Source organism: Leptodactylus fuscus, chromosome 3 (genome assembly GCF_031893055.1).
Source record: "Leptodactylus fuscus isolate aLepFus1 chromosome 3, aLepFus1.hap2, whole genome shotgun sequence".
Classification (NCBI taxonomy): Eukaryota; Metazoa; Chordata; class Amphibia; order Anura; family Leptodactylidae; genus Leptodactylus; species Leptodactylus fuscus.
The window spans coordinates 163734412-163755883 of NC_134267.1; the positions used below are offsets into that span (position 1 = coordinate 163734412).

The 21472-nt window shown below is 42.5% G+C and overlaps 1 protein-coding gene across 6 annotated transcripts in view; it reads left to right on the plus strand.

Annotated features, from left to right (window-relative positions):
• Positions 1-2468: 2468 nt before the first annotated feature.
• The window catches only part of PHC3 (polyhomeotic homolog 3), a 77440-nt gene continuing 58436 nt past the window's right edge, over positions 2469-21472 (plus strand). For 4 of the 6 annotated variants that reach the window (XR_012715337.1, XM_075268698.1, XM_075268701.1 and 1 more), the window contains exons 1-4: positions 2469-2524; positions 7275-7410; positions 11681-11839; positions 15901-15975. Coding sequence is in view for 5 of the 6 variants with exons in the window: in XM_075268698.1 (XP_075124799.1) it covers positions 7297-7410; positions 11681-11839; positions 15901-15975 (348 nt within the window). In the remaining variant the exon portion in view is untranslated. Of the gene's footprint in view, positions 2529-7274; positions 7411-11680; positions 11840-15900; positions 15976-21472 lie in introns of all 6 variants that reach the window. The other 2 variants (XM_075268699.1, XM_075268700.1) reach the window with 2 other exon arrangements.

Consider the following 21472-nt stretch of genomic DNA (forward strand, 5'->3'; position numbering starts at 1 on the left):
TTAGCGTGAACTGAGTTTGCACAGGGGTTCTAGTGCACCCTCGGCTCTGCTACATCAGATTGCTACATCTGATGTAGCAGTGCCGAGTGTGCATCAGATGTGTAGTTGAGCAAAACTGACTCAGCACTGCTAAGTCTGCATTCGCATAGGAATGCATTGGCCAGCCTTCGGCCAATCAGCGCTGGCTCTGCCGGAGGAGGCGGAGTCTAAGGTCGGACCTGAATGGAGACTGGTGTGGAGCTATCTTAGACTCCGCCTCCTCCAGCAGAGCCAGCGCTGATTGGTCGAGTTCCGTACTCTGGCCAATCAGCACTGGCCAATGCATTTCTATGGGGAAAAGTTAGCTTGCGAAAATCGCAAACTGACAGGGATTTCCATGAAATAAAGTGACTTTTATGCCCCCAGACATGCTTCCCCTGCTGTCCCAGTGTCATTCCAGGGTGTTGGTATCATTTCCTGGGGTGTCATAGTGGACTTGGTGACCCTCCAGACACGAATTTGGGTTTCCCCCTTAACGAGTTTATGTTCCCCATAGACTATAATGGGGTTCGAAACCCATTCGAACACTCGAACAGTGAGCGGCTGTTCGAATCGAATTTCGAACCTCGAACATTTTAGTGTTCGCTCATCTCTAATGCTAACCACTGAGCCAGATGGAAGATATGTGCAGGACAGGTACCACAGTGCCAGCAACAATCTGGGACAAACCTGTCAAAGGAATGGAGAAGAGTCGGCGTATGATACCAGTGCATCAACATCTTAAAAAAATTCTCCTTGTGAACAACACAACCTGAAGTCTTAGGCACCCTATTCCAAATAAGGGAACAGTCAGAGTTTGAGACAAAACCTCAGGGATAGGCAAAACCTCAGGGGTGAGGTCCAAAAGGAGGCGATAGATATCTGAGATCAACCCCTGCGTAAAATATGGGATTCTAATGATAAAAATCCTTTTCAAGGGGTTGTATCGGCCAAATTTTGTAATGGCTACTTCACTGGTTCTCCCCATACAGTGGCTCCTTCACTGATCCCCCATACTGTATGGGGAACCAGTGATGGGGACATTATATTGTGTTGGGGAAGTGAACATTAAAGTGTGTAGGCCATTAGGCTGGAATATTAAAAGGGTTGTCAGGATAAGCTATAAATACCTGATCACTATGGGGGCTGATACACGGCCCCATCAGCTAAATGGAGCTGCTTCCAACGCCTGTCCTGTACACAATTCAGGGACAAAAGCAGAAAGCTCCATCTGCTGTATAGAAGTTGGCTGCCTTCACTGCAACTCAACTCCCACTGACTTCAATAAATGTTGAGAAGCAGTGAAGGTGACCAGCCCCTAAACAATGTCAGGTACAGGGTCTGGCTGGCGGAATCTGCCCCCAAATCCATGGCTAATTCCTACGTGTGAATGTACCCTAAACCATTATGGACAATCCTTTTAACTGCATTTTTACCACAAAGAGAACGCCTTGTGTGAATGAGCCATCTACACACACGCAATCGTACTGGTTTTACCGTCCACAAAAATGGATCTCTATTCTGCAAAAGATACATGTCCACAAAGCATCAGTATATCATACACAAACATGGATCTGCAAAAAGACTTGTATCTGTGAGTGTACAGTATGCTGCAAATACAGACAAGAATAGGATCTTCTCCATATTTTGTGGATCATTTTCTATGACTGAGACATTGATCAGTAAATACTATGGAAATGTGTATTTATTGCGGATCCATAATTATGGACAATATACTGAAAACAACATGGTGTGCATGGAGCCTTAGGTTGAGGCTTCACAGTGACTACGTCATGTCTTGTGGTACAATATTTCACACTTGTGCATTGTCATTTCATGAGATACTACAGAATAGTTTAGTTCACATCTCCATCAGAGTCTCCATTGCAATGTCCGCCTATAATCTGGCGGATGATAAAGCCTTGCACTGAGGATATTTTCCTCCATTGGTTTAGATTTAAAGTGACGGACTGCATTATAATCAATGGGGTCCTCCGGCCCTGTCGGACGGCCTTTACAGCGGTCCACCTATCCGTAGTTATGGTCCTCCATCCGCCAGAGCGATGCTAGTGTGAGCCTAGTGTAAGTGACATATTTAGGATTAGGATATTTAGGATTAGGCCATCTCTTTAAAGGTAAAATATTAAAATCCCATTGCAATATCCCATAAATGCAGGAGTATAATATCACACATAATGAGGGGTAAAGCCATGAGTGCATAACCTGGTTTATTTTCCCATAAATGTGCCATGTGAATACATTTTATGCAGTATTCGCCCACCATTCCTTTCATCTCTGGTCAGACAATAGGCTGGCATCTATACTAGTAAAGCACACGTGTATGATGGAGGTATTGGTGATGCCCAGGACTACTGGAGGAGGTGGCAGCTCCCGCAGCGGACATGTGTGGGGTTAAATGCCCTCACCAGCTGATAGTCACACGGCTGCATGACGCATGCGCAGCGACACCTAGTGACGGAGATAGAAAATGGCGGAAACTCAGTGAGTAAGTGAGTGTGAGCGTTCAGTGGGGGGTATGGAGATGCTGGTGGGCGGGAGTGGGAGCAGATAACCCGGGGGAAGTCATACACCGCTTTACTGAGCGGGGAGGGGGCAGTGCACTGTAATAAAGCAGAGACGGCACAGGACTAGGAGGGGGAGGGGTCAAACATGACCCCTCAGTGGGGTGAAGGGCTGTCATAAGGACAGATGACATGGGCGCAAAGGGAGTGTGAGGTGATGTGAGGACGAGGACTGTATGATGTGAGTGTGTGGTGAGGTGGCGAGCAGTGCTGTATATGTGTGTGTGTGGCAGCACTATCACCCAGGCTGAGCTATAGGACATGCCATGAGGCGGGCACTGTGTGTTGTCATACACTGCCACATGTCAGCCATCTGTATTATATCAGGCCCCTGACAGCAGCTATTCTACAATATGGCAAGTTACTATTGTACATGTAGAAGTCACCAATATCAGCGCTCCAGACTCTTCCTCAGGGTAGCCTGTGGACATGGATGTAGGGGGGTGGCCATTTGGGACCTGTCATCTCCCTTGAAATATCTGTTTTAGTAAATACTTCTCTATAAAATAATAGTTGTAGATAATATTTTCTCATATCTCTGTGTTTTGTTGTTCCCCTTAAATATTAATAAATTGACAAGTGGGCGTTACCAGTAGGGTGTGTGTCTCTAAACAGTCTGACGTTGTCCAGTCAGAACAGACCCAGTCAGAACAGACCGATGTCGGATCTTTAACAAGGGGTGTGGTGATACGCAGCTGACAATTTATTCCCAAATTTCTAGGAAGAATAACAAAAAATGTTATAATGCTGTGTTCTAAGAAAATGGTCTCCAATAGAGATGAGCGAACACTGTTCGGATCAGCCGTTCCAAACAGCACGCTCCCATAGAAATGAATGGAAGCACCTGGCACGGCGACAGACCGCCGGCAAAGTGTACGTGCCAAGTGCTTCCATTCATTTCTATGGGAGCGTGCTGTTCGGAACGGCTGATCCGAACAGTGTTCGCTAGTCTCCAGAATTGTTATTGCATGGAGAATACGGTTTACAACAACAGACATAGCAGGAGAGGAGAGTTTTTTGGCAGTGGTTTTTGACGCGGATCCAAGGGCTCCCATTGACTTCAGTGGGAGCTATTCGCTTCTTTTTTCCGCTAACTAGTAGTGGAAAAAAAGAAGTGACATGACCCTTCTTCCCACAGCTGACTGAGCCGCGGCGTTTGCAGTGCGAGACTCCCTCCTGATTAGGCCGATTCATTCAGGCCTAATCCGGACCGGAGTGCCGCGACGGGATGCCGGTGCATTGCATTGGCATCCCGTCGTGGCTAGCTGCGCCGAATGTTCACACGCGGAATGCAAATTCCACTGTGTGAACATACCCTTACAGGGCTTAACCAACTCCATTTTTTTGTGTTATGGATAGGTCATAAATTAAAGACTGAGGGGTTGTCACCCAGGACCCTTGCTGATCAGCTGGTATAAGTCTTGTACAAGGCTGTAATTACATTGATTGGTCACTATGAAACCGTGTGCAACGTAAACAGTGAAGATTTCTTGGTGTTTTCACGATGGCTGCACACCTCATAGATTGTAAGCTCTTGCAAGCAGGGCCCTCAGTCCCATTGTGTGAAATGACGTTCTTTGTTATGTATCTGTCTGTATTTGAACCCTACAAATTGTACAGCGCTGCAGAATATGTTGGCGCTATGTAAATACAATTTATTATTATTATCTTCAAACAGTGGATTTGCAGGGTCCTGACCCATCCAGCCTGAATACCTTTCCTTCATTAGCTAAAACCATTTATTAGAAAAAAAATGTTTTACCTAGTGTAGGTAAAACTCTAATTCTCCACACGGTATAATGTTCTCTCCCACCCGCCTGTAGGTAGTTTGGTGTCCCAAATTGACCTTACAGGTTTCCTTTAAAATGTGTGTTTACATGTTCAAATTTTCAGATGCAGTTTGTAAAGCCAAAACAAAATTTTAGTTTCCAAACTGAATAATGCTCTCCAATGACTGCCTCACAATATGATGTGCTCTGGCAGTGGTCTACACAGTATAATACTTTTCCTGGTGACTCCCTCCTCATAGGATCATGATCTCCCTCAGACAGTATAATGCTTTCCCCCTAGTGGCCGCCCTCTACACAGTATAATGCTGTCCCTTAGTGGCTCCCTCAAACAGTGTAATGCTCCTTCTCACAATATAATGCTCTCCCCCAGTGGATTCCACACACAGTATAATTCTTACACCAAGTGTTCTTCCCATACAGTATAAGGCTGAGTTTACACAGAGTTTTTTTGGTCAGGATTTTGAAATTCTGCCCAAAAAGACGGCCACAGTGAAATCAATTGCAGTCGGTCAGTTCTTTGTTCCGGCTCCCGGAAAAAAGAATGGACACGTTCATTCATTTGGGCCTAATCCGGAGAAGAGTGCGCAACTGGACGCCGCTGCACTGCATCGGCATCAAGTCACAGCTACGTGGTTTTTGGTCTGGAAACTGAGGCAGAGTGTGTGTACTCAGCCTAATGCTCTTGCCAGTGCCCCTCCCACACAGTGTAATGATGTCCTCTCCCAGTGCTGACTCTCCCCACAGTGTAATGCTCTCCTCCATTCCCCCCACCACAGTACAATGCTGTCCCACAGAGTCCCCACCACACAATATAATGTTGTCCCACAGTGCTCTCACACACACTATAATGTTGTGGCCTAATGCTCCCACTACAGATTATAATACTCTCCCCCAGTGGCCCCCAACACTGCATGATCCTTTTCCCAGCACCCTGACTCCTAGTTGTCTCTTTAAGAATTGTATCTGAAAACCTGAGCGCTTTAGGCTGAGGCCACACCTTTTTTTTTTTTTTTTTTTTTTTTTTTTTTTTTTTTTTTAGACAAAATCAAGAGTGAATTTAGCAGAAGGAAAGGTACAAAAGTGTAAGGAAAGGGAAAGTATACCTCTCATGTACACCCTGGATTCATAATCCTCCTCAAAAAATACCTCCCATCTCTCCCATTCATTTCATTTGGAGTCAGGCTGATTTTTTTTTCCTCTAGTTGATTTTTTTTTTCCCAGCTAGAGTGGCAAAGGTGCCAGGATCTTTTTCTCTGCCTTGCATTAATTTCAATGGGGTTTGCAAGGCTTAATCCACCTGAAGCTAGGTCATGAAGCTTTTTTTTTTTTATTCCAGCTGAATTATCGGCTAGAGGGAAAAAATCTTCTCTTGACTCCCATTGTAAAGAATGGGATACTTCAGAGGCTTTTTTTAGGTGAATCGAGCCTCAAAATCCACCTGTGTGCACATACCCTTATATTTTAACCTGAATGAGTCTTCCAGCATGTTTGAAATACCCTAATATTAGTGGCAGGCCGTCACATTCTCCTCTTTAACCCCTTCCCGACATGCGCCGTAATAGTACGGCGCGTGTCGGGTCTGTAACTATGGCGACCGCCCGGGAGCCGGGCGGCCGTCATAGCCGCCGGGTGTCTACTGCTTCAAGCAGTAGACAACCGGCTCTAATGCCTCCGATCGGTCCCCGGACCGATCGGAGGCATTAACCCCTCCGGCGCTGCTGTCAAAGGCGCCGGAGGCGCCATCTTCCCGGCGGCGCATGGGCGCCGCCATTTTGGCAGGGATCACCGGCTCCTGGAGCATTCTCCAGGGCCGACCCCCCGTTGCCATGACAGCCAGGAGCCTTGTTAAGGGCTCCCAGCCAGTCTGCAAATTCTCTCTTTTGCAGGCTGGTGTATACAGCCTGCAAAAGAGATGATGCTTTTTTGCAATGCATTGCAATGCATTAGCATTGTAATGCATTGCGTTAGTGATCAGACCCCCTGGGGTTCAACACCCCTAGGGGGTCTAATAAATGCAAAAAAAATTTTTAAAAAAAAGTAAAAAAAAATATAAAAAAATATAAAAAGTATTAAAAGTTCAAATCACCCCCCTTTCCCTAGAACACATATAAAAGTAGTTAAAAACTGTGAAACATATACATGTTAGGTATCTCCGCGTCCGAAATCGCCCGCTCTACAAATCTATACAAATATTTTTCCTGTTCGGTAAACGCCGTAGCAGGAAAAATAGTCAAAAGTGCCAAACCGCCGTTTTTTCACTGTTTTAATTCTGCTAAAAATTTGAATAAAAAGTGATCAAAGCAATAACATTTCCCGAAAATGGTAGAACTAAAAAGTACACCCGACCCCGCAAAAAAAGACGCCCTATGCATCCCCGTACACCTATGTATAAAAAAGTTACGGCCGTCAGAATATGGCGACTTTTAGAAAAAAAAAATTTTAACACCGTTTTGGAATTTTTTTTAGGGGTCAAAATGTAAATAAAACCATATAAATTTGGTATCCCTGGAACCGTACCGAAACACAGAATACAGGGGACATGTCATTTTGGCTGCACAGTGAACGCCGTAAAACCAAAGCCCGTAAGAAAGTCGCAGAAATGCATTTTTTTCTTCAAATCCACCCCATTCTGAATTTTTTTCCTGCTTCCCAGTACATTATATAGAATAATTAATGGTGGCATCATGAAGAAAAAATTGTCCCGCAAAAATTAAGACCTCATATGACTCTGGGAGCGGAGAAATAAAAAAGTTATGGGGTTTAGAAGGAGGGGAGTCAAAAACGAAAAACGAAAATCAAAAAATTCCATCGGCGGGAAGGGGTTAATATCCACTATTCCTGTGTACTAAATAACAAATCAGGGCATCTGTTTGTTGCATGACAGGATGAAATATTAACCAGGAACCATGGAGAGTGAACACACTGTGACCACATCGTCACCATCTCCGACAACTACAACCACTTCTGCTTCCCATCCACCGCCTATCTCTGTGTACAGTTCAGACCGCCATGCTGTGCAGGTGTGTACAAGTATTGCCATTTACAGCGTATCCCCAGTTATAAAAAGCATTTCATAAATGAATAGTACAGGTGAATAGGAGAAACTTTGTGATACTGCTTAAGCCTGGTTCTGTCTAATATGCTGAAGTACAAAATACATGAATTATGTCTCTCTTATCCCCAGGTGGACCTGAAGATGGAAAGCTGAACACTAGTGTGAACCTAGTATAATAAGTGGGGAAGGAAAGAGATTTTTATTCATTAGAGTTTTTTTATAGTGAAATCTACTATTCATTTATAAAAGCTGTTTTATAACTGGAGGTACATTTTAAGTGTTTAGAATGTATTTGCTTCTTTTCCAGGAATTCCTTTTCTTTCAGTGGTGTGAGATGAATGAACCGGTAATAAATATGTGCAGCAGGAGTGTTGTGATGCATGAAAGGAATTTCAGAGTTCTCCTGCTGCGAAGAGCAGTGATAAGTAACATTTGAGTTACTAAGATGGAGTTCTTATTACTAAACCAGTTTTAAGCCGGTGTCACTGGCTGTTCAGTACAGGTGCATTTGTACCCTCATCTTATGGCTACAAGTCTTTGACCTATCTGGATAATGATCCGGACTGACAGCATAACAGATCTGGTCATTAGACCTGAGGCTAGATGAGAATTTGTGGACAAATGCGCACATACTTTGTATCACAGCATCATCTCTTCATAAATATTTAGCTTTTAAAAGAATTCTGAAATTTGCTACAGGCATGATGGGAGAAAAATTACAAATGTTTTCTTCCAGCAACGATGTTACAGAAAAAAGTTGTAAAGATATCATGTATGCACGGAAACTGTAAATTCATCATGTTACTTTGACGTTATGAGGCGTTTGTCTCCACCAACTCTTCCATAATCATGCACAATCCGCCGTATACAGTATGTGTGTTTTTGTGTAAATCACTTTAGAGTCATATGAGATGTTTACCATTAAAGGGGCTCTATCATTTGGAAAAGTTATTTTTAACTAAGCACATACTTGCATAGTCTTTAGAGAGGCCATTCGACACCTACCTTTTGTATGTAAATCACCTCGGTAGTTTTTGAATGAGACTGTTTTTATTCATATGCTAATTAGCCTCCAGTGAGTACACCGAAAGTGTCTGTGAGCACCCTCTGCTATTTTGTGCTATGTGTGTGAGAGTCATCATCATCAGCCTCTCTGCTCTCACGCACATAGAGAATAGCAGAGGGTGCTCACAGACACTTTGGGTGTACTCGCTGGAGGCTAATTAGCATATGAATAGAAACGGTCCTATTCAAAAACTACTGAGGTGATTTACATACAAAAGGTATGTGTGGAATAGCCTTTCTAAAGGCTGTGCAAGTATGTGCTTAGTTAAAAATGACTTTTCCCAATGATAGAGTCCCTTTAATCCAGGGGTCTCAAACTCAACTCAGCATGTGGGCCGCAGAGCAAGATCCCAGCCAGTCGGCGGGCCGCACCGTGGCAAATTTAGCTCCACCCACTTTTATGCTGACTCCGCCCATTCATTTTTCATGTGCCCCCACACTGTATAATCCTCCTACAGTCAGCCGTAAACTATATGTCCCCCCTCCATCTTTCCCCCAGTTACATATACACCCTTCATCTGCCCCCAGATTCATGTCCCTCCATCTCTGCCCCCAGATTCATGTCCCCCCATCTCTGCCCCCAGATTCATGTCCCCCCATCTCTGCCCCCAGATTCATGTCCCCTCCATCTCTGCCCCCAGATTCATGTCCCCTCCATCTCTGCCCCCAGATTCATGTCCCCTCCATCTCTGCCCCCAGATTCATGTCCCCTCCATCTCTTCCCCCAGATTCATGTCCCTCCATTATTGCCCCAGTGTCATGCTGTTCTCCCCCCTCCCTTCGTCTGCCTCCAGTGTCATGAGCCCCTTCATTCTACCTCAATGTTTAAAGAGGACCTTTCACCATTTTGCCCACAGGCAGTTCTATATACTGCCGGAAAGCTGACAGTGTGCCCAGTGTGAAGAGCTTACAGTCCGGTACCGTAGCTCTTCTATGGTCAGAAGGGCGTTTCTAACAGTTAGCCAGAGACGTCCTTCTTCACAGCACAACCAATCGCGCTGTGCTGTGAGAGCCAGGAGGAACGCCCCCTCCCTCTGCTCGCAGTACTCGTCCATAGACGAGCATTATCAGGGAGGGAGGGGGGAGTTCCTCCCGGCTCTTACAGCACAGCGCGAGTGTCAGAAACTCCCTTCTGACCATAGAAGAGCTACGGTACCGGACCGTAAGCTCTTCACACTGGGCCCACATCGGGAAAGCCGACAGTGCGCTGAACTCAGCACACTGTCAGCTTTCCGGCAGTATATAGAACTGCCTGTGGGCAAAATGGTGAAAGGTCCTCTTTAACACAAAAAAACCCACTTGTACTCACCATCCAACGCTCCACCGCCGCGCTCTGCAATTTCACTAATAGACCTGTAGGCGCGATGTGATGATGTGACGTCATCACATCGCACCTATATGTCCACTAGCCGGAACGTAGCGGCTAGTGGATATAATCATCTCGCAATGTATTCAACTCGGATCCGGCGTCCCTAGGCTTGTGCGAGCCGCACAAAATTGTTCGGGGGGCCGCATGCGGCCTGCGGGCCGCGAGTTTGAGACCCCTGCTTTAATCCATTGAATGCAGCATGAAATGTCTTAAATTTTCCTTTGCAATTGGACAATAGCTAGTCTCTGTTCACAGCATAGGCTGTTGGGTCCCTACAAATGTCTATCGTGTCTGTTAGTCACTGTATTCTGCTTAAGCGATGGTTCAAGGGAATGGTTGCTCCATCGTACAGAAAGTGATGAGGAATGCTGATTTTACTTTCATCAAATTCTCCCAGAACTGGTGAAAGGTACTCCCCTTCAGGCTTTAGTTTGGGATGGATACAACACTGCTAGCTGGACATGTATGAGCAATCTGAACACCATAATATAGAAATCATTTTGAATATTGTCAGAAAGTGGAAAGATATTTTTTTCTTTTTAAGTTCACTACTAGAGATAAGTGAATAGTATTCGAAACTCCAGTTTCGAATACCTTGCTCCCATAGGAATGAATGGAAGCGTCTGAACACCAAGGGGTTAAGCGCCGGCCGCTTAAATTCATTCCTATGGAGCGAGATATTTGCTCATCTCAATTCACTACCTCTTATCTGTGTTATTTATAAATATCACCACTAGATGGCGATAGAAAATAAGATAGGATAGACTGGGAGATTTTCCTACTGAAACTATGATCCTTTTTTTTTATATGAAAATAATAAATATAGCCAACTCTGCTGCCAGAAAAAGATATGCATATAATAGAACAAAAGGTCCATAACTTATTTGCCCTGGTAATCTTTTACATAAGGTCTGACTTTTGCTGGTTTATAAACAATGCATGTTGGATCAGAAGAATGTCTGGCTGATGCAGCTGCAATATAGATGCTAATATGTATCATATTATAAAGCCATCTGAACCTGGCCTCAAGCTGTCTACTCTCCTCCAGATGTGACTGCTGGGGAGAGATCATCATACCTCTGACCTTTAATAGAAGAAGCATGGCAGGGTGTTGATACTCCAATTTAATATATAAAAAAATGCTATTTACAGTATTGCCCATTTATTGGCTCAATTTTACGAGCAACAGATATATCAACTCTTGTTTGGCTAGCTTTAGCCAAACCTATGCCGTAGTGCAATGCAGAGGTCTGGTACTGCATAGCAAATTAAGGCAAAACTCAAATGCATTAGCATTAATTTTTTTTTCCTGCATTTCATGTGTTCTGGTGGTAGTGTCACTTGGTACTTCGGCACTATATGAAAGCAACCTTATAACAGCAATAATATATACAATATAGTATGTATATGCTCATGTATACAGCAAAAAGTTTATTTGTGGAATACATGATCTATTTTGAGTTTTAATTTCCACCTTCAAACATATATTTGGACGTTGCCCCTTCTTCTGTCTTCGTGTGTTACTATTAAGTCTTGAATATAAAGGATGTCAATGGTCTATGGCAACAAATTATAGTCTGACACTTTAAGGGAGCATTAACACAAAGTAGATTATGTTGACTGCAAAGTAACCACAATCAGACAAATGGGACTAATTTTCATTCACAAAAATCTCTGAGATAAAATCTGCCACATGTGAAAGCACCCTTATAGCTACACTGAACACTGATATATATATATATATATATATATATATATTTTTTTTTTCATTTTCAACTGTGTAATATTTGTTCACTTGCAGGTTATTCAACAGACACTAAATCGTCCTCCAAGCTCTGCGGCCCAGTACCTTCAGCAAATGTATGCAGCTCAACAGCAACACCTAATGCTGCAGACAGCGGCATTGCAACAGCAGCATTTAAGCAGCACTCAGCTCCAGAGTTTAGCCTCTGTTCAACAGGTACTATATACCCAGAGATATCAATTGACCTTTTTGGGGCTTGTGCTAAATCTTTAACAGAGCCCATTAACTTTACAAGTTGTTTACCTGTTACCCAAAGGTCTGCAGTTGGTATTACTGTATATACTAGAGTACAAGCTGACTTTTTCAGCACCGTTTTTATGCTGAAAAATCCACCCTCGGCTCATACTTGAGTCAAAGTCCAACTCAAGGTTGGACTGACAAGGACCTGAATGACTTAAACTGAGGGGAAGGTCCTTTAATGCTACAGTAATGATATAGGACACTCCCCCTTCTGTAGCAAGAGAGATGAAAGTCTGGGAGGCCCCTGCTGCTGCCTTGCATCGAGGAGAGGAAGCTAGAATAAAGTGGAAGTAAAACACACAGGTACATACTGGGGTTACTATTCCTAGTAATGTCAGGCATTTGGGGTTATTAATTTAACCCCATCATGTCCCTCATTTTAACCCCTGTATGCCCTATATAAGGGTCACTAATATGTGAGACACATGGGGGTAACTAATAAATAGTGATGAGCGAGTAGTATTCGATCGAATACCTCACTGGCATAGGTATGCGTGTAATCGGCCGAACACCAAGGGGTTAAACGCTTCGAATATTCGATGCGTTAACCCCTTGGTGTTCAGCCGATTACACACATACCTATGCCGGCGAGGTATTCAATTGAATACTACTCGCTCATCATTACTAATAAAGGACCTTAATTATGAAGATACCTAATTATTACCTCCATATGTCCCACATATCATTAACTCTTATATGAGGCACACGGGGTTAATGTGAGGGATATGATGGGGTTAACTGCTATTACTATGAGGCACATGGAGTTACTAAGCTGTAATGCACATGACCATGATGCTTCAGTTAATGTAATTTTATTGGTATCTATTTTAATTTTTTGAAATTTTCCAGTAGCTGCTGCATCCCCCCTCCCCCTCGGCTTATACTCGAGTCAATAAGTTTCCGCAGTTTTTTTGTGGTAAAATTAGGGGCCTTGGCTTATACTCGAGTATATACGCGTAACCTAATAGCCTGTCTCTGTTAGGCTCCACTAAGATCATGCTTTTGCATCCATTTAGAAGATCTGTTTAACCCTATCCTGACATCTGCTATATAATTTTACGGCATTTTTCGGGTATTTAAATATGCTACCCGCTCAGCAGCTGAGATTATGATTCCCATAATCCTACCAACCCACAAAATACAGGTGACATGTCATTTTGGCTGCACAGTGAACACCGTAAAAAGAAAACCTATAAGAAAGTCACACAAACGCAGTTTGCGGAGGAAAGGGTTTAAAAAAACAAAAACATACTCCCCTGTCCCTAGGGCTCTGGTGCCCATTGTCGTTGTCTGTTCCAGTGCATGCCATAAAATTGCTGGAAGTCCTCTGCTGTATGTGATTGGCATAAGTGGAATGAGGATTTTTTTTTTGTTTTTGTATTCTTTTTGATTTTTCACATTCCCTGGTCTCCTATGAGACTTGTCAAACTCCTGCACAACCCCTTGAATGTATGTAAAAATGATCATTTCTGTCCGTTTTTGGGATAGACACGAAAAAATGGTAAACTGTGGTTTTATGTCTGCCCACAGGAAAAAAAGGAGACAGATACAGATGTTGTTTTTTTGTTTTGTTTTTTTTCTAACATTGAACTCTATGTAAACAAATGGCCATCTGTATGCATCCATTAAACAGATCCTCTAATGAAAGTAAAAACATAATCTGAATGGAGCCAGGATAAGTATTACTAAATGTTCTAAATTATTATATCTGCAATGAAATGACTGCAGCTTCAAGTTCACTACGGGAGCAAAAAGATGATTAATGAGACTAAGTTTAAGTCTGTGTAGCCTGAAATATCGAAATAAAGTTCTATAATTTTTCTTTTTGGTAGAAAGCAAATTTTACAAGTTATACTTTTCTAATTCCAGTATCTCTGTACACAAAACAACTGACCACTGATTTAAATGGGTTATCCATTTTCTGATATTGGTGGCCTATCTTGAGAATAAGTCATTAATATTATATCTATGAGGATCCAACAGCAGAGACCCCTGCAGATCAGTTCCAGGACAGCATCTTGGGAGCCGCATTGCTCACTCGGTGTCCAAAATGTAGCAGTGATTTGGGTATTGCAGTGTTGTCCCAAGTTTATTGGAGGGTGCTGCAGTACCTAAAGCTACTGTTACACATCACATGCAGGGGTCCTAAGGATAGGCCATCGGTATTAGAAAGTGGATAATCCCTTTAACTTCTCATTTAATAATTTATGGCAATATAGGGTTAAAATTCCCTATTGATGACCTATCCTTAGGTGATGATGATCCTATCCAGTTCAGAAAGATCACGTGATTAATGAACTTGACATTACTAGCCTGGGAAGGGGAAGCTGGCTCCTCCCCTTGCTCATTGCCCCGCTGAGCCAGAATGCCTCCTAAATCTCGGAGCTCCAAAGTGTAATCCCAGCCTGATGCGGGTAAAAGACCACTCCCACTACATTGCCTATTGCTGTGATTTTAGGCAATGCATGGCAGTGAGAGTGGTCTTTTACTTGCATTATGCTGGGATCCAGTGTAAGTCAGCTGAAGGTGTAGTTCATCCAGGTGTTGTAGGTGACATGAGGGTACAGTACAACATAAAAACAAATTTTTGGAAAGAAAAACACTGGCTTCTGCACTGCCATCTTCCAAAAGCCATAACTTTTAGTTTGATAGCCTGCTTTTGTGAGATGAGCTATACTTTTTATTGGTACCATTCTGGGTTACATATGACTTTGATGCCATAACACTAGGAGGACCCACGGACCTGATCAAAACACTGGCTCCTCCATGATTGTAGTGTTTTTGGGGAAGGGGATGAGGTTGGTGACCATGTACATTTGCGGCACTAAATGCCTTCTTGCTATGTCAGCAGTGTATGAAATGGGTTGAAAATGGGTTCCGTATCATAGAATTCAGAGTTATGAAGTGGGGTCCTCTGTTCTGTCCTCTAGACAACTAGTCCATTAATATGTAAAGTTACACATGGCATAATAGTCAAAAGTCAAACAACTCAACCTTATCCCAAAGTGCCCACATATGAACGAAAATATGCCTTAGCTCACCTTTACATCATATAAACTGTCCATTGGACTATTAATGGACTAGTTGTCTTTTTCTTGTTATGGCATATGTGTGTGTACTTATACCATTCAACTAAACCCTCAGTTGCCCTGCCCATGGCTAAATACTGACTTTAAGACTTATGCTTTTGTCTCACCGACATCACTCTGGCTTGCTGGCACTTATAAACCTCATGGTTTATCCCGTTTACTTTGTGTTATTTGTGTAATGTGTTACTGTATGTCCATGTGAATACCTTTTTAATTTGGATAGTAATAAAAATATATTTTTATATTCATTCGTGGATATGGTTGTTTTCCTTGTATGTATGAGTTGAGTCCCATAACCACAGTATGTACTATTGGCCTCTTTATGTGTATACATTTCAGGAGGTCTAACATGAGAATGGCAAAAGTCTAAGCAAAGATGTTCCAGCTAAACTTTGATTTTGTCATAAATCGACGGTTCATTCAGGAGATGGGTCAGAGACCGAGCCACATCACATAGCCTGTCAGTTAGCTCAGACAAAGAATGACATGCTGCAGGATGCTATGAGGTGTAAAACGCTGAAGCTGCAGAATCCAAACATAGCAAAGTTTTTAATAAAAATTGAGCGCAAATGTAGATATGCAAGTAAAGCTATCTATATGATGATGATGTGCTGTACAATGCATGTATGCATGACATTTTCTTCTAGTTCAAAAGTGAGCAAACTTGAAGGAAGAAAGCTTCCGACATGTTGTTTTACATTGAAATCAAAGGGAACGGAAACAGATGCAGGGGGTCTCTGAATGTGTCTGTATCTCTATCGCTGTAAAGGTCTGTTGCTCTTGTTCTATGATGGATGGGATCAATGGACAATTCACAATGTCACTCAATTTCAGGGCCACTTTGACTCTGTTTCCTATACTCACTTTCTTTCTTGTACTTGTCTCTAGGCAGGTGTGTCTGGCGACAGGCGGTCTGCTTCCCCTTGTGCTGTTAGCCAACAGTCCACTGTTCCTCAGTCATCTGTAAGTTTCATTGTTTACGTTTTACAGTCAAATTAACCTTTGTGGTTCTTTGTCTTGCAACATACGGTATTAAAGAGAAAGTAATGGTCACTTTTATCAGTAATCTATGATCAGAATCGATTCAGTGAAATGTATTACTTCTACCATGAAACCCTTTTAAGTCTTGGTGATGTGCTCGTCACTCTGTAAAACGAACTGCAGGAAGGATAGATTTTGCACCAGGTTATTTCCTTATTTCTAAATATCTTAGTATTTAATATAAGAACTCCTTTGTTTGTTAATTGTAATCTGCATGTAATGGAGAAGTATGATAAAGCCTGTATGATAAGAACACTATTACACTGTACATTTAGGCATTGGTACACATGTTTTCTGGAATACTCTGGACAATGCACACGCAAATGCAACTCAGTGCTGCATAGTGAGTTATGAAGGTCTGAAATGCTGCTAGTCTGACCAGACAGTTTTATGTCACTTTACTACAGTATCGCTGTGACTATTCAGAAGATCAGTGAGTTATATTCATACAGCTGTGATCAGTCCGGGAGATATGACCGACTCACCGACCATATTTTATGGATGCAATACAGTCATGTGAATAGGCCCTAAGGTGTATGTACTTACACCAGTTGACACTATCAGTGCTGATTGGACACTAACAGAATGCCACAATGGGTTATGCCACATTGACAAGGTGAATACCGCAGTAACACCCTGTTAATTTCTTCATACATAGCCAGGAAGAATCACAGAAGTATAGCCAAGACAGAAGTCTAAGAAAATATACTCCAACACTATTTTATGAGGATATTTAGTAGACTCGGATAGATGTTTGATAGCTGTGGGGTCTTATGGGACCCTCAGGAATCATGAAAATGGGAGTCCCCCAATCTGTATGCACAACCACTCTGTTCCTTTCAATTTGGATTTTATGGAGATAGCCGAGTACAATGCACCAACAGTCCCACAGAAATGAAGGCTTGGTAGTCAAGCATGTGCACTAGCTCTCTGTTCATGCAGGGACTCAAATCATCCCTATTGTAATTGCTGGGGTTCAGAATGGTCGGATCTCCAACAAATAGATATTTGTTCCCTATTTTTTGTTAGTAGGAAAACCAGTTTAGTTAGCTAACACATGTGATGCCTCACTTCCCACTTGGATCACCGCTGGCTGCATCTCTGTCTATTGTCTTAACTATTCTGCTCCACTTTGCATTTCCCCTTAACTCGTAAAATTGTTCTCCTGCTAGATGGCATTTCCTAACTAAATGAATAATAGTATAAGAAATAAATGTTTTATTTTATTTGGTGCAATTATTATTTATTTTCTTAAAGGGGTTGCTCCAAAGTAACTTATCCAATGGATAGAGGATAAGCTGCAGATCAGTGGGGGTCAGCAGTTTAAAAGGTGTTCTATGGGACCACTGTCAGCATTCCCTGTAAGCCTCAGCAAGGAGAGATTAGGAATCTGGCAAGTTCCGATCAAAGGTTGTAAACTTTTGGAAAATGACTTCAGGGCAGAATGAAAATGTGCATGCTTTGCATACTGTAAATGTTTTTGCAGGCCAGGCTTCCACGCCTATACTGTACCACCTTTATGCCACAATATAATTCCCTGTTGTGGCCCCACACACAGTATACAGCACTCTTATGACAATATATCCCTACACAATAGAATGCTTACAGAATATAGCCACTATAAAGGGAATGTGTTGCTAAATTAATTTATTTCTGTTTTTAATGTTTTTGTTATACTTTTTTTTTCTTTTTAACTGGTATGTTTAAAAGAAAATATTAAAAATTAAATAATTATTTTTAATATTCCCCTAGTTTGGCCACCAAGGGGAGCACATCCCATAGCTGCAGCAAGGTGAACCAGATAAAAATAACCTGTAAATGTGGGAGGGACCCTAATCCCTACAAGTGATCACACTCAACATCACATCACATCATATTTCCTGGCTCTGTGAAAGGGCATGGAAGTCTCCTAATAACTTACAACTGTGCAGCACCATTTTGTGAGTGACCGTCAACTACCATATATGTATATATATATATATATATATATATATATATATATATATATATATATATATATGTGTGTATTGTGGTCCGTCAGAGGGAAAAAAGTCTCCTTGTATCAGAGTAAACATGAGCGTCACCTGGGAACTACACATTAAAAATAAATTCTCCATCACATAACTTTGCTACTTGTTAACTAAAATGTAATTTTGTCATTTGCTAGAAGCGAAAAGAAAAGGTCTTCCCACGGTGGAATACAAATGGGCACCACATGGGAATTATACATGAGTGGGAAAAATAATTCCCTGTGATGTACCTTTGCTACCTGTCAACTAACCGACAAACAAATGGAGCAATACACAAAGTCATAAAATCTATACTTTTATTAGATAACATATAAAACATAGGAAACAATGGATGAGACAAATAGTACAAAAACAGGAGTGTCAGACACCACAGAGACAAAATAACAATGTTTTGGGAACCTCAAAAAGACGAAACTTGTGTCCAACATAGTAAAAAACAATAGAAAATGCAAGTGAGTACCAATAGGGCAGAGCAAAAATATGCAACAGAAATAAAGGATAACAATCGAATTTTGCTGAAAAAATGGGAAAAAAGGGTGCATTGTCAAGTCACACACATTCACCCAGTGCACGACCCCATTCAGCTGTACTTTGTGGAAATGATCTCCCTGACCAAACTTAGTAAATTAACTTTAGGAGTACAAATCATAGGTAGACCCACAGTCGTATCAAGAAGTCTATGAACCTCCGACCAAAAGGCTCAGATGACCACACATTCCCATACCATACGTATGAAGGATCCCCAACGATCTCCACACCTAATACCGATATCACTGGTTAATTAATGTACACATTGGACCAGTCAGATTAGTGTCAAATAAACCCAGGAGGAGCCACTTGACCTGAATAATCTGACGCCTAGTACTAATCATTGATTTTTTCCAAGTCATGGCCATCTCCTCCTTGCAGCTTGGATGAAGTGTTGGGATGTCTCTCTGCCAGAGTGAAAATGACCTGTCTGGTGGGGAATTCTGTCCAGAAATCAACAGTGTGTAAAAAGAAGAAATTGGCTTATAGGGGTCCTCCTATCTTGCTACTGACTCCAATCGGTGACCTTCCAGAGACACTGGATTTCCTCCAAACTGCTCCCTACAGCCATGGAGTAGCTGGAGATAACCATATAGGTGGGTATGTTGAAGGTCCCTTCAAAGAATTTCAAAGGAGCGAAAGAAACACCCATCATACAGATATATATATACAGAGGTATTTCAGTCCCTTCCTGAGCCAAAACTCATAGTCTCAAAGCGAGACTCCGCAGCTCTGGCAGCAGATTGTTCCGCTATAAGGGCTAGAAGGGTGATCATTGTACATCATCCCTTCCCCTTGTCAACCAATATACACACAAAGAAATTCCTGGCTGCAACTGTCACAGGCATATTAGAAGTATAACACTTGGCAGGATGGGACTTCCCCTTCCCCCCACCCCTTCACTCTAGGGAATCAAAAGCTTTCTCATTATTGAGCAAAGCAATAGCCCTGCTGCCAATATTATTATGCTGGTCAGGCCCCACAATCGAAAGGATGATGGACCCCAGTCTCAGGGCAAGTATTTTATCCAAAATCTTGGCATCTAGATTAATCAGGGAAATTGGCCTATATAAGGAACACTGAACCAGCGGTTTCCCCGCTTTATGAATCACTGCTATGGTAGCGTCAGGAGGGAGATAATGCAGAGGAGTTGGCTGAATGTCAAAACACCTCAAAAAGGTGCTGACTATGAATCTCCATATGTAACTTGTATAACTCTGCCAGGAAGCCATTCAGACCAGGGGTTTTGTCACGGACAAATAGGTGATGGCCTTTTGTATTTCGGATTCCTCAGTAGAAAAATCCAGTTGCTGACTAGAGGTCGCAGACAAAGTCAGAAAGGATATGGTATCCAGATAATCCTGAGTGCCTAGCCCTAGACGTATACAAGATACAAACTGGTCACAAATGGCCTGGGGCTTTGTCACCCACATTCCCTCTTCAGTCTTAATACTTTCCACTACCATCTATGGGCATTCAGTTCGAGCTAGGAAGACAATAGCGCTCCCATTTTTGTCTCCCTCTGCAAATATAGTATAAGGAAAATGTTTGTTCTCGTACCGTGTTAGCCAGTGGTTATGAAATATAAAAAAAACAAAAAACTTGCAAGTCTTCAGTGGGTGATACCTTTTTTAATGGCTAACTCATAATGATGTCAGAATACAAAGATCTGCAAATATAGTCTTAAGATTGTGACAAATGCCACTGTATTCTGTGAGATCTAACCTCAACCTCAGCTGATTCATAACTGTAAGCCAGGAGGCCCTCTTATCCTCTTTAGGGTCAGTTACATAGTCTGACTCTGCTGCGGTTAGCTTCCTGTCTAAGGGAGTACTCCTAACTAGAGATGAGCGAACAGTGTTCTATCGAACTCATGTTCGATCGGATATTAGGCTGTTCGGCATGTTCGAATCGAATCGAACACCGCGTGGTAAAGTGCGCCATTACTCGATTCCCCTCCCACCTTCCCTGGCGCCTTTTTTGCTCCAATAACAGCGCAGGGTAGGTGGGACAGGAACTACGACACCGGTGACGTTGAGAAAAGTAGGCAAAACCCATTGGCTGCCGAAAACATGTGACCTCTAATTTAAAAGAACAGCGCCGCCCAGGTTCGCGTCATTCTGAGCTTGCAATTCACCGAGGACGGAGGTTTCCGTCCAGCTAGCTAGGGCTTAGATTCTGGGTAGGCAGGGACAGGCTAGGATAGGAAGGAGAAGACAACCACAACAGCTCTTGTAAGAGCTAAATTCCAGGGAGAAGCTTGTCAGTGTAACGTGGCACTGACGGGCTCAATCGCCGCAACCCAGCTTTCCCAGGATCCTGAATGGAATACACTGTCAGTGTATTCCCGTATACCCGATATATACCCCGATACCCGTTCCAACGGTGTGCCCCCCCACCTTCACCCCAGAAATACCCTGCAAGTCCCCTAGCAATAGAATTGGGGCTATATACACCCACAATTTTTACTACTGGTATACAGTGCCATTGTCTGACTGGGAATTCAAAGAATATATTGGGGTTATAAATACCCTCATTTCTTGCTACTGCCATATAGTGCCAGTTTCTGACTGGTAATTCAAAGAATATATTGGGGTTACGTGCACCCACAATTTTTACTACTGGTATACAGTGCCATTGTCTGACTGGGAATTCAAAGAATATATTGGGAATACAAATACCCTCATTTCTTGCTACTGCCATATAGTGCCAGTTTCTGACTGGTAATTCAAAGAATATATTGGGGTTACGTGCACCCACAATTTTTACTACTGGTATACAGTGCCATTGTCTGACTGGGAATTCAAAGAATATATTGGGAATACAAATACCCTCATTTCTTGCTACTGCCATATAGTGCC